The sequence below is a fragment of the Nestor notabilis genome, unplaced genomic scaffold, assembly GCF_000696875.1.
Source record: "Nestor notabilis isolate BGI_N333 unplaced genomic scaffold, ASM69687v1 scaffold14161, whole genome shotgun sequence".
Classification (NCBI taxonomy): domain Eukaryota; kingdom Metazoa; phylum Chordata; class Aves; order Psittaciformes; family Psittacidae; genus Nestor; species Nestor notabilis.
In genome coordinates, this window is record NW_009913478.1 from 37102 (window position 1) to 47953 (window position 10852).

The 10852-nt window shown below is 51.8% G+C and overlaps 2 protein-coding genes across 2 annotated transcripts in view; one reads left to right on the plus strand and one right to left on the minus strand.

Moving 5' to 3' along the window:
• Positions 1–3143, plus strand: part of PPIP5K1 (diphosphoinositol pentakisphosphate kinase 1) — a 38682-nt gene extending 35539 nt beyond the window's left edge. The window contains exons 27-29 of the mRNA XM_010023229.1: positions 931–1068; positions 1497–1610; positions 2488–3143. Coding sequence (XP_010021531.1) covers positions 931–1068; positions 1497–1610; positions 2488–3143 — 908 coding nt within the window. The remainder of the gene's footprint in view (positions 1–930; positions 1069–1496; positions 1611–2487) is intronic.
• Positions 3144–10666: 7523 nt separating this feature from the next.
• Positions 10667–10852, minus strand: part of MAP1A (microtubule-associated protein 1A) — a 14459-nt gene continuing 14273 nt past the window's right edge. Inside the window, exon 9 of the mRNA XM_010023230.1 lies at positions 10667–10832. Within this exon, the coding sequence (XP_010021532.1) occupies positions 10677–10832 (156 nt within the window). The 3' untranslated portion in view covers positions 10667–10676. The remainder of the gene's footprint in view (positions 10833–10852) is intronic.

Consider the following 10852-nt stretch of genomic DNA (forward strand, 5'->3'; position numbering starts at 1 on the left):
TGCATTTCAAAGTAATTTTTCTTCTCTGTAGGAGACCCAGTTCGTTCCCAGGGTCTTTCTGAGCTCCTCAGAGTAAGCTAGGGTGTCACAGAATAGGAAGCCTAAGCATAAGTTTACGGGCCCTTAAGAGCTGCAGAGCAGGAGGAGACCTCATTCCCATATTCCCAGAGACTCATTAATTTCTTCCTTGCTCCTCTGACACTTTCAGGTTGGCTTGGTTCCACAAAACCTTGCCAAGAAGCTTGGATGAAGAGGGAGATGCTTTGCCATAATACTCTACTGGCTTGAGCAGCAAAGAATTTACTGTGAATGGCTGTGATGCAGCTTAGCTCTGAGCCTGTTAAATGTTGAGATGCATATTTCTCCTAATTCTGGTTTTGCTGGCAGTGAAGTCTTGTCAAGGGAACAAACACTTCAAACGCTGCCCATCCCTTGCTGGGGTGCAGGCTGTGAGCTGTGAGCGGAGGCTCTGCTGCTCAATGCGTCGGTAGCAGCGCACGCTGCCTCGCTGATGGCACAAGGAGGGCTGAGCCAGGCTGGGCCAAGATGGTGGGTCCTTCTGTGGATGTTATGTTGACTTCTCTCAAATCCTGTTTAGCTGCTGTAGAGCGTGGGCACTGTGCTAAGTTCTCCAACATAACCACTTATTTTAGCAAAAGGGTCACAGGCTTTGCAGCAAACATGGCTGCTGCTAAGATAAGTTTCTTCCTCTCCCCCCTCCTTCTGCGTGTGCCTGGACGCTTGCTTTCAGGTCTGTTACTGCATGTGATTGCCTAGCAGTGATTTTCTTGGCCTGGAAGAGGTGCCCTTAGGCCTGAGTGTGCCTGTTGTTTGATTCACAGACTGCCCAGCTCCTTCAGCCGTGAGTGCTCCTGCATGGATTTAGGTTGCTGTTTGCTCTATTCATTTTCTGATTGGGTTTCTTTCCAGGTTTTGAAGGCTGTTCCATGGTTCCCACCATTTATCCCCTGGAGACCCTGCACAACTCCCTCTCTTTGCGACAGGTCAACGAGTTCCTGACAGCTGTGTGCAGGAGCTGCAGCGAGTCACATGTCCAGTCTACTGCAGGTACTGGTGAGGTGGGCTTGTCTCTGCCTGAGCCAGAGTAGAGTTGAGGCAAGGAGAGTGTTTGGTCTTCTGCATTATTGGGACAGATCAGCCTGACAGGACTGGCAGCAAAACAAACCAACCTGTTCTAGGGTGTTCTAGCCCAGGAGTGAGCTGTGGGATCCAGCTCACAGCCATCCAAGGCCACTTACTTGAGAGCCAAGTGATCGGTCAGGTCTGTCTGCAGCTGATAAGTTCGGTGACATGGATACAAACTTCAGCTTGGGAAATCTTAGCCTCAGATTCTCAGGAGCTGATGGACAGGCATGGCTCTGAATCTGCGCTGTTCTTGAGCCCTTCCTGGAGTGCCTGCTCATGGCTCCTGGGCTACAAGCCATTCCTTTATGTGTGTCTGAATATTACTGATCTGTGTATTTCTTTTCTTGAAGCTTTGTTTGATTCAATGATCGGCAGCCAGATACCAGGAGACCCCTTTATGTCCCAGCGAATCCTGTCATCATCCTCTTTGCCATTGCGCCAGCGTTCGGATAAGCCCCCTTGGTGTAAGTGTGCTCCCTTCTTCATCAGGGGTCAATGTGATGGTGAGGGAGGGAAGTAAAGGGTACCAAACGGTGGAAGGCATCCTCTGCTTTGTGCAGTAGGACATGGAGGGCCTGAATGCACCTCATTTTCATCTCCAGTTTTGTGATACTCAGTGGCATATGGCCAGCTCAGCGTTGGCACATGGAAATACCTTTTTTTCATAACCATTCACATGCAGGCCTCACCCAGAGCTCTGTGCAGGACAGCCAATCATTTAGCTCTTCACTTACAAGCTTTTCTGCAGCCCCTGGGCCTCATGTGTCACAGTCTCAGCAGAGCTGACTGTTGTTAGCTCCCTTTGCAGATCTGGCTGGAACTCGAATGGTGAGAGATTAGCCAGCAGTTGCACAGTGAGTGCCTTAATAACACAAGTCAAGGTTGCCACTGAAGAGCAATCCTACTTTTCTCCTGGCTGTACACTCTTTGTGCCAGGAGTAGAGAGCGTTTGTGTAGGCAGCAAGGCCAGGGAACTGATCTGACTGGGAACAGTTGTTTAATTCTCCTCCCTTTATTGGATTAGATATAATCTAGATCTGTTGTCTAGTTTTGCTCATTGTACAATATAAGGCGAGAATAAGCATTACTGGAGAAGCAGTATTTCTTCTTCCATTGGTGACTCAGGCTTAACATTCAGGGGTTATGTGCATGGATTTTCATCAGCCGAGCTGCCAGAAGCGCAGCCAGGGGCAGCTGCAGGCCCCGGCCGGGTTGCATGGCACATACACAACCCTCACCTACTGGTTGTAGCACTGTGGGACTGCAACAGCTTGAGTCTGCCCCGGCTTTGGTCTGGGGAAACGTCAGCTAATTGTTGAAGATTTTTCTTCCTCTTTGCAGACAGCAGTGGCCCTTCCAGTACAGTCTCCAGTGCAGGCCCATCCTCCCCAACCTCTGTGGACAACTGTGCTCGCTTCAGCTTCACCGAGAAACTTTCCATCAGCCCCCCAAAAAGTGAGGAGCAGCTGAATAGCCAGTCCTCTGAGCAAGAAGAGGGACAGCCACCAGGCAGAGGGCTTGACGTGGAGGTAGAGGTGTCTGGGTTGTCGGAGCCGAGTGCCCCAGAAACCCTGACCTGGAATAAGGGCCCAGAGCCAGGCAGGGTCCTGGAGCTGTGTGAGAAGGAGCTGGTGGAGGAGGACTCTAACTCAGAGGAGAAAAGCGTGGTGGAGCTGGATGAAGAAGAATCAGCTGGGGAAATGTTAGAGCCGGGGAACCCAGAGTGTGGTGCAGGGTCTGATGTAAGGCTGTCTGGGGATGGTGTGAGGCCAGGTGAGGGATGTATGGGGGCAATGACTGGCCTGGATCAGTCAGGGCTGTCTAAGGAGAGCTTGGCGCCCTGTGAAGAGGAGCTGCTGGGAGACGTCCTGGACCCAGAGCACGTGGGCAAGGAGCTACTGGGGGACAGTGCTGTGCCAGGCCATGGGCAGCCACTGCCTCCTGAGAGAAGTGAGGAGGAGCTGCAGCTGCAGTGTCAGGGGGATCAGCAGAATTAGTGGCTCAATGGATAGCAAACTGCAAGCGCTTCTACCCTGGAGGCAGCCCGGTTTCCTGCACAGCACCTCATGCAGCTGGCTGTCCACAGCACAGAACAAGCCATGTCCCAAGGCCACAGGACTCCAGGGTGTGGAAGAGTCTGCTCTGCTCCTCCACAAGCCAGCTCTTTGCCACTTGGCAAGAGACAATGCGCCTCTGCCTTGTTAAATGAACAACAGATGCATGGCACCTCCATGGAGCAGAGACATGGGGCTGCACTGGTGTCCCAAGGGCTGTATGCTTGCTGGGACAGCCCAGGCTTTTGGGGTGGTAAGTCCAAAGGGGACAGATGCTCCCTTGAGATTTTTTGGCCCATAGCCTACAGAGAAAGGCAGTCTGGGCCCAGAGCAATCAGATCCATCACAACCACCAACCTCTTCTCTGTTCCTTCCTTCTTCCTTTCTCAATTCCCATCACTGGCCACCAAAACAGGTCCAGAGAGTCCGTAGCAGGAAGACTAGGAGAAGCAGAAAGCATTCTGAATGAGTGTGGCGAGTAGTGAGGAGATCAGGTGCAAGACTGCCACTTGCAAGAAAACATCTCTTTGGCGTGGACTTTGATGTTTTCCTGCTGGGCTGGGGCGGGCAGGCGGGAGCCTGGGGATCCAGCCTGAGAGAGGTGGGCAGGGAGGACACACACGGGTTTTTTCTAGTCCCCAAGGGTCAGGCAGGGCACAGCTCTGAAGTCTTGGTGACAGAAATTAAAAGAAACTGCTATTTAAACAAATCAGGATTATTAGAAACCAATAAGGAGATATCTTTAGTATATATAAAATGAAAAGTATTTAATACATATTTATGTAAATGACTTGTGAGCACAAGCCTGAGGGCAAGGTTGATACGGGTGTCCCTGCTGCATCCCGAGTGCAGGCCAGGGCTGTGCCTCCTGCGCCTCCTGTATTTGTGGACAAGTCTGTGTGTTTGTCTGTAGCTAGGACCTGTGTTTCTGTGAAGCTGTGCCCAAAGATATCCACACTGTATTGTGATGATGATGTGTGTTCACAGTAAATTGATGCTGTGGGTCCAATGTCTCTGTCTCTGATGCTCACCTGGGCAGCAGTGGATGCAAGGGAGCGAGCCCTGCTCATTTTTTGCCATCCTGGAAGAGGAACTGTGGCTGAAATCACTACTGAAGTGAGTGTGTAGGCATGAGGCTGTGCTCAAGAAGGCCACATACCTCTTTTCCTCCACAAATGAACTGGTCATACTAGGGGGAGCAGTACTGGCTCCCCAGGTCCCAGGGTGGTTTGTGGTTGAACAAAAATACCGGGTCAGCATGCTCAGCTCCATTCACTAGGTCCACACCTCACTGTCATTTCCAAGCACATCCGGCAGACCGTGTCCTCTTCCTCACCCCTGATAACCCCTACCTGCAAGGTTGGGCATCTCAGAAAGGTCATGTTCGCTTGCACTTGCAGTGCAGCAATGGAACAGTGTCTGGAGCGCAGGACCGTGCGAGGGGCAGGCCTGGCTGCCCTCTCCACAGGGCTCTGGGGGAAGGAGACCCCCTACAGGGAAGTGCACTGGCTTTCATTGGCAACCCTGCGCTGAAGACATGGAGGAACAGAGGCCTCGGGTGGTGCCGGGGGGCTGAGGCTGCAGGCCCCTGGCCCGGGAGCTGGCAGTGGGAGCACGGGAGGCAGAGCAGCACCAGATCCCGCACCCTTCAGGGTCAGTAATGGTGGGAATGACAACGGGAAGCAGCTCACAGCCATGGCTCTGCTGTGGCTCTGCAGCTCAGTGGGAGATTGGGCCCAAGAGAGAGGCCAGAGGGGGCTTGTGATGAAAATTACAAACCTCCATATCCCTAAATTTAAAGGATTTCTATAAATTCTAATTGGTGTCTAATTTCAGCTTCTAACTATATCTTTTGGTTGCTGGAGTCCTCTAGCCAGAAATTAGTTGCATTGGTACTTTGCATAGTGACAATACTGTGATGTTTGTAGGATCAGAGGGTAACAGGGAGACAGGCTGGTGACTTGTGGCTGGTGGTGCTTGTGCTGTGGCAGCAGAAGTCCTGAACTCAAGGGCACGTATTATCCTACAGACAGCTAAGAAGAAAGCTGGGCTGCCCTCCGTGGTGCAGGAGCGGGGCTCTGGGCTGTATCTGCTCTCTTCCATAGATAGGCCAAGAAGGGATGGTGCCCTTTATTCTAAAAGAGCTGCTTATTGGCTGCCAATGTTGAGAAGTTTGTGGTCTTTCATGATGCTCTCACGCTTCAAATGAACATCTGCAGCCTGTGTTGTGAAATCTGAGCACTGACCATCTTCTCTTAGTGGTCTTTACCCTATTTTTTGGCTTAGCAGCAGCAGTGATTAATCCACAAAGCCCTTCCCAAATGGAAGCATGGTGTAAGGAAGGGCTGTGACTCACAGAGGAGGTGGGGGGAAGAAAAGGATGGTTGCAGTTTCTGGGCACAGCAGCAGAAGCTGGTATTTTTGGCTTAATCCTGCCAAAGCCGGTTCCTGCTCCTCAAATCTATGCTAAAGCAGCATAAGGTGCACTTTCAAATGCCTTTGGACTGCATAAATAGTGATGTGCACAAGTGGCTGCTGCATGGTCCTGTGTCTCTGGCTGGGGGTAGCCACAGACTTTGCCTGTAGTGGCTGGGGTAGTTTGGATCAGGCTTGTCAAATCCCTGGCCGATGTAACTAAGTAAAACTCTTTTCCTGAGTTGTTGACAGTGTTTGCAGTGGGAAAACAGTAGAAGACATGGGCCCAGGCCGTGTGGCAGAACAGGCAGCAGACAGCAACTGTCTGTACCGAGGAACCAGAGTACAGCAATGGCCTGTGTGCTGTGGAAAGCGGCTGGCCTTCTCTCGGTCAGTCGTTAGAGCTGCAGGAAGGGCCGGGCTGTGCAGCCTGTGCAAGGTTTGGGCTTTGGTTTTCAAGGTCCAGGCAGCCCTGACTGTTGAAAAAAGACCAAGCTCAATATTGCTGCTTTTGCCTTGGACACTCCTCTGGTGCACCAGTTGGCAAATACCGAAGGAGCTGGTTAAGCAAGGGCCATGTCATTGCCTTACTGGGACCAGGCTTTTGCTTACCTGTTCTGGTTTCTCAGAGCCATGCCCCTTCCCCACAAGTTACTAACCCTTGTCTCCCTCCCCAGGTCCTGCACAGCAAATGACAGACGCAGATGACCAGTAGAGGACACTGGTGTCTGCGCTTGGTGTGAGGGTCCTATGTCCCTACTCCTCCTGTGGTCCAGGACTGTTGGTTCCAGTGCTGCTCAGCGAATGGGATGTTCTTTTGCTGGCCACAGGGGGACAATAGGCCCAGGAGCTTGAAGGATTGCTGATTGCCTCTTGTTAAAGTTGCTCTGCAGGAGGGTCCTTAGGCTCCCACCACTGTACACCTCTGGGGAATGCATGTACAGTCACAGCCTCTCAGTGAGCAGCAGCATGGTGATGTCTGTATGCTTGCTTAGCTTGAAAGCAGCTGTGGAAACAATTCCTGGTTTAGGGTAATGGTTTGTGGTTCCTCCCTGGTTAGCAGCAGCTTCGGCAGTTGCCCTGAGCTCTCCATCACATGCTGCGCAAGCTGTGCCATGCTCTGGGGCCAAGATGGCCTCTTTTCTGAGGGCCATAGCCCAGTCCCTGCTTTCCTTTTCCCTTGCATTCAGCTGTGCCATTGTCTCCTCCTGGACACCCAGGCAGGAGCAGAGCTGAGAGGGCAGCAGCGCTCCAGCACCAGCAGAGCACAGGGCTGCTGCCCTTGCTTGCTGCTGAGTAGCTAAAGAGCTGAAATCAAGTGCCTCCTGCTCGAGAGGTCAGTTTGGATTTGCAAAGGTACAAAGGCCCACTGCTGCAATGGGCACTGGCAGCATGGGATGCCCTATCAGTGCCCACAGGCCCCAAGCCAAGTCCCTCCTGCCTTCCGCAGGACCAGAGATGTGTCCGGTCTTAGGAATGCCGGCAGCGCTGGTCAGAGCTGCTGTGCCAGGAGCGCAGGGCCCCAGCAGAGGCCCACCAGAGAGAGCGTGAGCAGGAACCACAGCGGCAGGACGGGCTGTGCTGGGCTCCGCACCATAGCACTGGGGGCTGCGTCCACAGCTCGGGCCTCAGCCGTGGTGTGGGGGGCAGGGAGGGGGGGGGTTTCCCCGATAGGCTCCGTGCCCCTGTGTCAGTGCAGGTGGGGTGTTAGTGGCAAAGCCGGGGCTCACCTCAACTCGTGGAGGGAAGGCAGCAGAGTCCCTGTGCCCCTGCCTGCAGCAGGGACTCACTCAAAGAACAGTTTGAAACCGCTGGAAGTGTTCTTGTTCGCAGTTAATGTGGCTTTATTATGAATGTGCTGGGCTCCTCTCTTGACAGCAGTTAGTTACAGAGTGTTTCACATGGAAATGGGCAAAAGGACAGAACTTAAGGAAATATATTCAAAAAGAAACATGATAGTGAAGTAAATCAGGGCTCTGTTCTTAAGACACTTAGCATAGAAGAAGCTAGGAGCACAAGTTGCCATTTCAATACAGTTAAGACGTTCACTTCTTTAATTATAGGTTTAAAATAGTATTTTGTACCTATTACATACAGGAAGATTACGCGTTGTTGCCCACATGCAGAAACAAGCAAAAGCAGAGTTTAACTCTTTCTCTCTATAGTGTTGTATTACCTCTGGCTCTGGATGGGTTCTGCTGGCTCCTGCAGGCTCAGCAGGAGCAGAATCTTTAAAAATTGGCATTTTTACAAGGTTTTTTCCCCGTAGTGGAAGGGAGGAAGGGAGGGAGGCAGGAAGGGCGTATTGTGTGAAGGGGGGGGGGGGGGGAGGGCGGGGAGGGAGAGAAACTGAAGGGAGAACAGACAGACACAAAAGACTAAACAAAAAGTGTGGTGCCTCGAGGCAGAAGCGAACTGGTGCAGGATAAACGTGTCCAAGCAGCACGGCTGCAGAGTGCAGCAGCGCCGAGCGCATCGATTTCGCTAGAACACGTGCCAGTGACCACACTCCTGCCCGGAGGACGCAGGCACCTTGCAAAGCCTCACTACTGCTGCTGCTTAGTCAGAATTGCTTCAAGTTTAAAACTGAGAAAACATTCATGTGTGGGTCTATCTAAAGTTAGTGCATTAGCTTTTACGCCTAGCCACGCTTCGGGATCCAGGGAGCCAGTCAATGAGGGTTGCATTCGTTCCTGCACTGCTGGGAGCAGCCCCACTGCAGGTGAGCCAGGAGCTCCCCCCCCTTCCCCAGCAGTGTCCAGGGGCAGCAGGAGCAGCTGTGGTACCACCTGCAGTTGCTTGCCATAACCAGCATTCATGGACACTGACCCCACTGGGTTACAGACAACGACATTTATTCTTCTGGCAGACACGCTGTGATTCCATGGTTAAAATGAGTACAGCACAGGGCAGGGATTTGCTAAGTCCCCGAGCGAGCTGACATGCTCCTAACAAGGGCTGTGCCAAAGGGCTGGCTGTGGCCAGCCTCAGCCTTCTGCTGCAGCCTCTGTGGTTCAAACACAGCTGTGCTGGCTGCAGGCAGAGCCCTGCTGCTGCCAAGCAGGTTCTCTGTGGCCTTTGTATGTTGTTGTTCAAATTGCAGCATCTAAGTATTTACACTGAGAAACCTCTGAACTGACACTAAGAGCACATGGTGTCATGGCAACATGTATAAATTAAAATAGGAAATCTACACAAAATGCAGCTTAACATCAAAAAATAAATATATAAATTAAATGCAAAATAAACAATTACCCTAGAAACTCCATTTTAATCCTAGGAGCAGGTTTCTAAGCAGCATTTTCTTTGTGTCGGCTGCCAGAAAACAAGCACTGAGACTAACATGTCCCAGGCAAGCACAACACAGGGTCCTGGGTGCCTATTATGGAGCCAGACCTCGGCTCTGGGCCAAGTAACAGTGGGTGACACAGCAGATGGAAATACCTTTGAGCTGTATGTCAAGCCTTGCAGTATTGCTTTCTAGCTGATCCCGCCTTCCCCAGAGCACACCCTACTGCCACCCTTTGTCTTACAGAAAGATAAACGCCATCTTTGTGATAGGTCCCTCTTGCAATGCTCTCAGATTCTAACATTCCGGCTGCTCTCCCGGCAGGAGCTCCGCAGCTGGGATGGGTTTGGAGACTAAGGAGGCTCCAGGTGACTGTTAGTAGCAATGATGCACTCGGGGCTACACTTGTGCCAGGATAGCCAGAGAGCAACCCCCATAGTAGGTGTGCCAGCAGCTGGCTGCATGGTGCGCACAGCACCCTTTGACAGCACCTCCACTATGCTGGCACTAGGACTCTGCTCGTCCCTGCCTGGCATGTGAGGTGACTGAGAGCAGCTACACTTGCTGAACTAGTCTCCCCACATGTTTGTGGAATGGGGTTTTCTTTCCTTACACCACAGGTTCTGTTCCTTGTGTCCTGGACACTTTGTGGGGACAACATGAAGCTCGGACACAGCTAAGAGCTCGGGCCAGTGGCAGTGAGGGACCTGCTGCTGCTGCAGAGCTGGCACACGCCCACCAGCCTCTCTCAGGCGGGTCCCTCAGCTGCCTCACCACAATCCTCAAGAAAGCCTTTGGTTTACAAGGACAGGGAGGTTTCTCGTACATCTTAGGCCAACAGTGGCTGGGGTTGTTTCAGCGCTTCTGCTATACAGGGGGCTGTAGTTGTGCGTTTGGATACTCTAAAGAGAGTGTGACTCTTCAGGCAACAGCCCCTCCGTGTCTCCTACTGTCACACTGCTGATGTGCAGGAGTAAGTCGGCCACTTTGTGAGTGCAAAGCTCAAGTTAGCAGGTTAGGAATGTGCTCTTTGTAGCAAAGAACAGGTTGAACCCTCCCCTCCCACCTACATCCCCAAAACTGTCCTTCATCCCAGTTCCTTGAGCATAGCCAGCAGGTGAAGCAGGATGCTACAACCAAACACCTGGGACAGAAACCTGCAGAGAGAGCTGGCAAGCAGGGGTCCTGCCTACCTGGAGTACAGGACCCTTACTGAGAACACCACCTGTATGTTGCGGATGGGAGATGGAAGAATGACCTTCACTGTCATGTTACAGTTGGAGGGTTTCGCCTTCCCTCATTTTCTAGGTGCATTTTCTTTGCAAATTAGTTTTCTTCTCTGTCCCTCCTACCCCCCATGCACTGTCTACATGCAGCAGCAGCACTTCAGCCCTCACCAAAAAGATGAGGTTCGTGGTGCTACAGTTAAATGGCAAGGCAGCCAGGAAGAGAGTAGAACAAGCTCTCACAGCAGCAGGGCAGCCAAAATAGTCTACAGAAATGGTACAGGCAGCCAAATAAAGCAGGGAAAATGAAAGTGCCCCTGGCCTGCAACTGCTCTTGCACAAATTCTCAGCTCAGTCCAGAATATTAGAGCCCTACACTTCTTTCTCATGGTATCCAGTGCTGAGCTAGATGGATACCCGATTGCCTGACAAATGGGAACCATGTAGAGGACTAAACCAGAGAAGAACTGGACTGTGATTAGATGGTGTCTCTGATGTTGCATCGGTGATTGGATAGTCAATGGATGAACGCAAAGTGTGGAAGATTTAGAATTCGATCTTACAGGCTGGAAAAGATTCATCCTGCATTACAACAGTGCTGCTGCTTGCCAGTACCATGATGTTTAGCTCCTGCTGTTTCTCATGGGTCTGTTGGTACCATTCTCGTGTCACCTCAGTATCATGTGTTGGGATCAATGTCACCTGGGAAAAGAAAGCAGCAG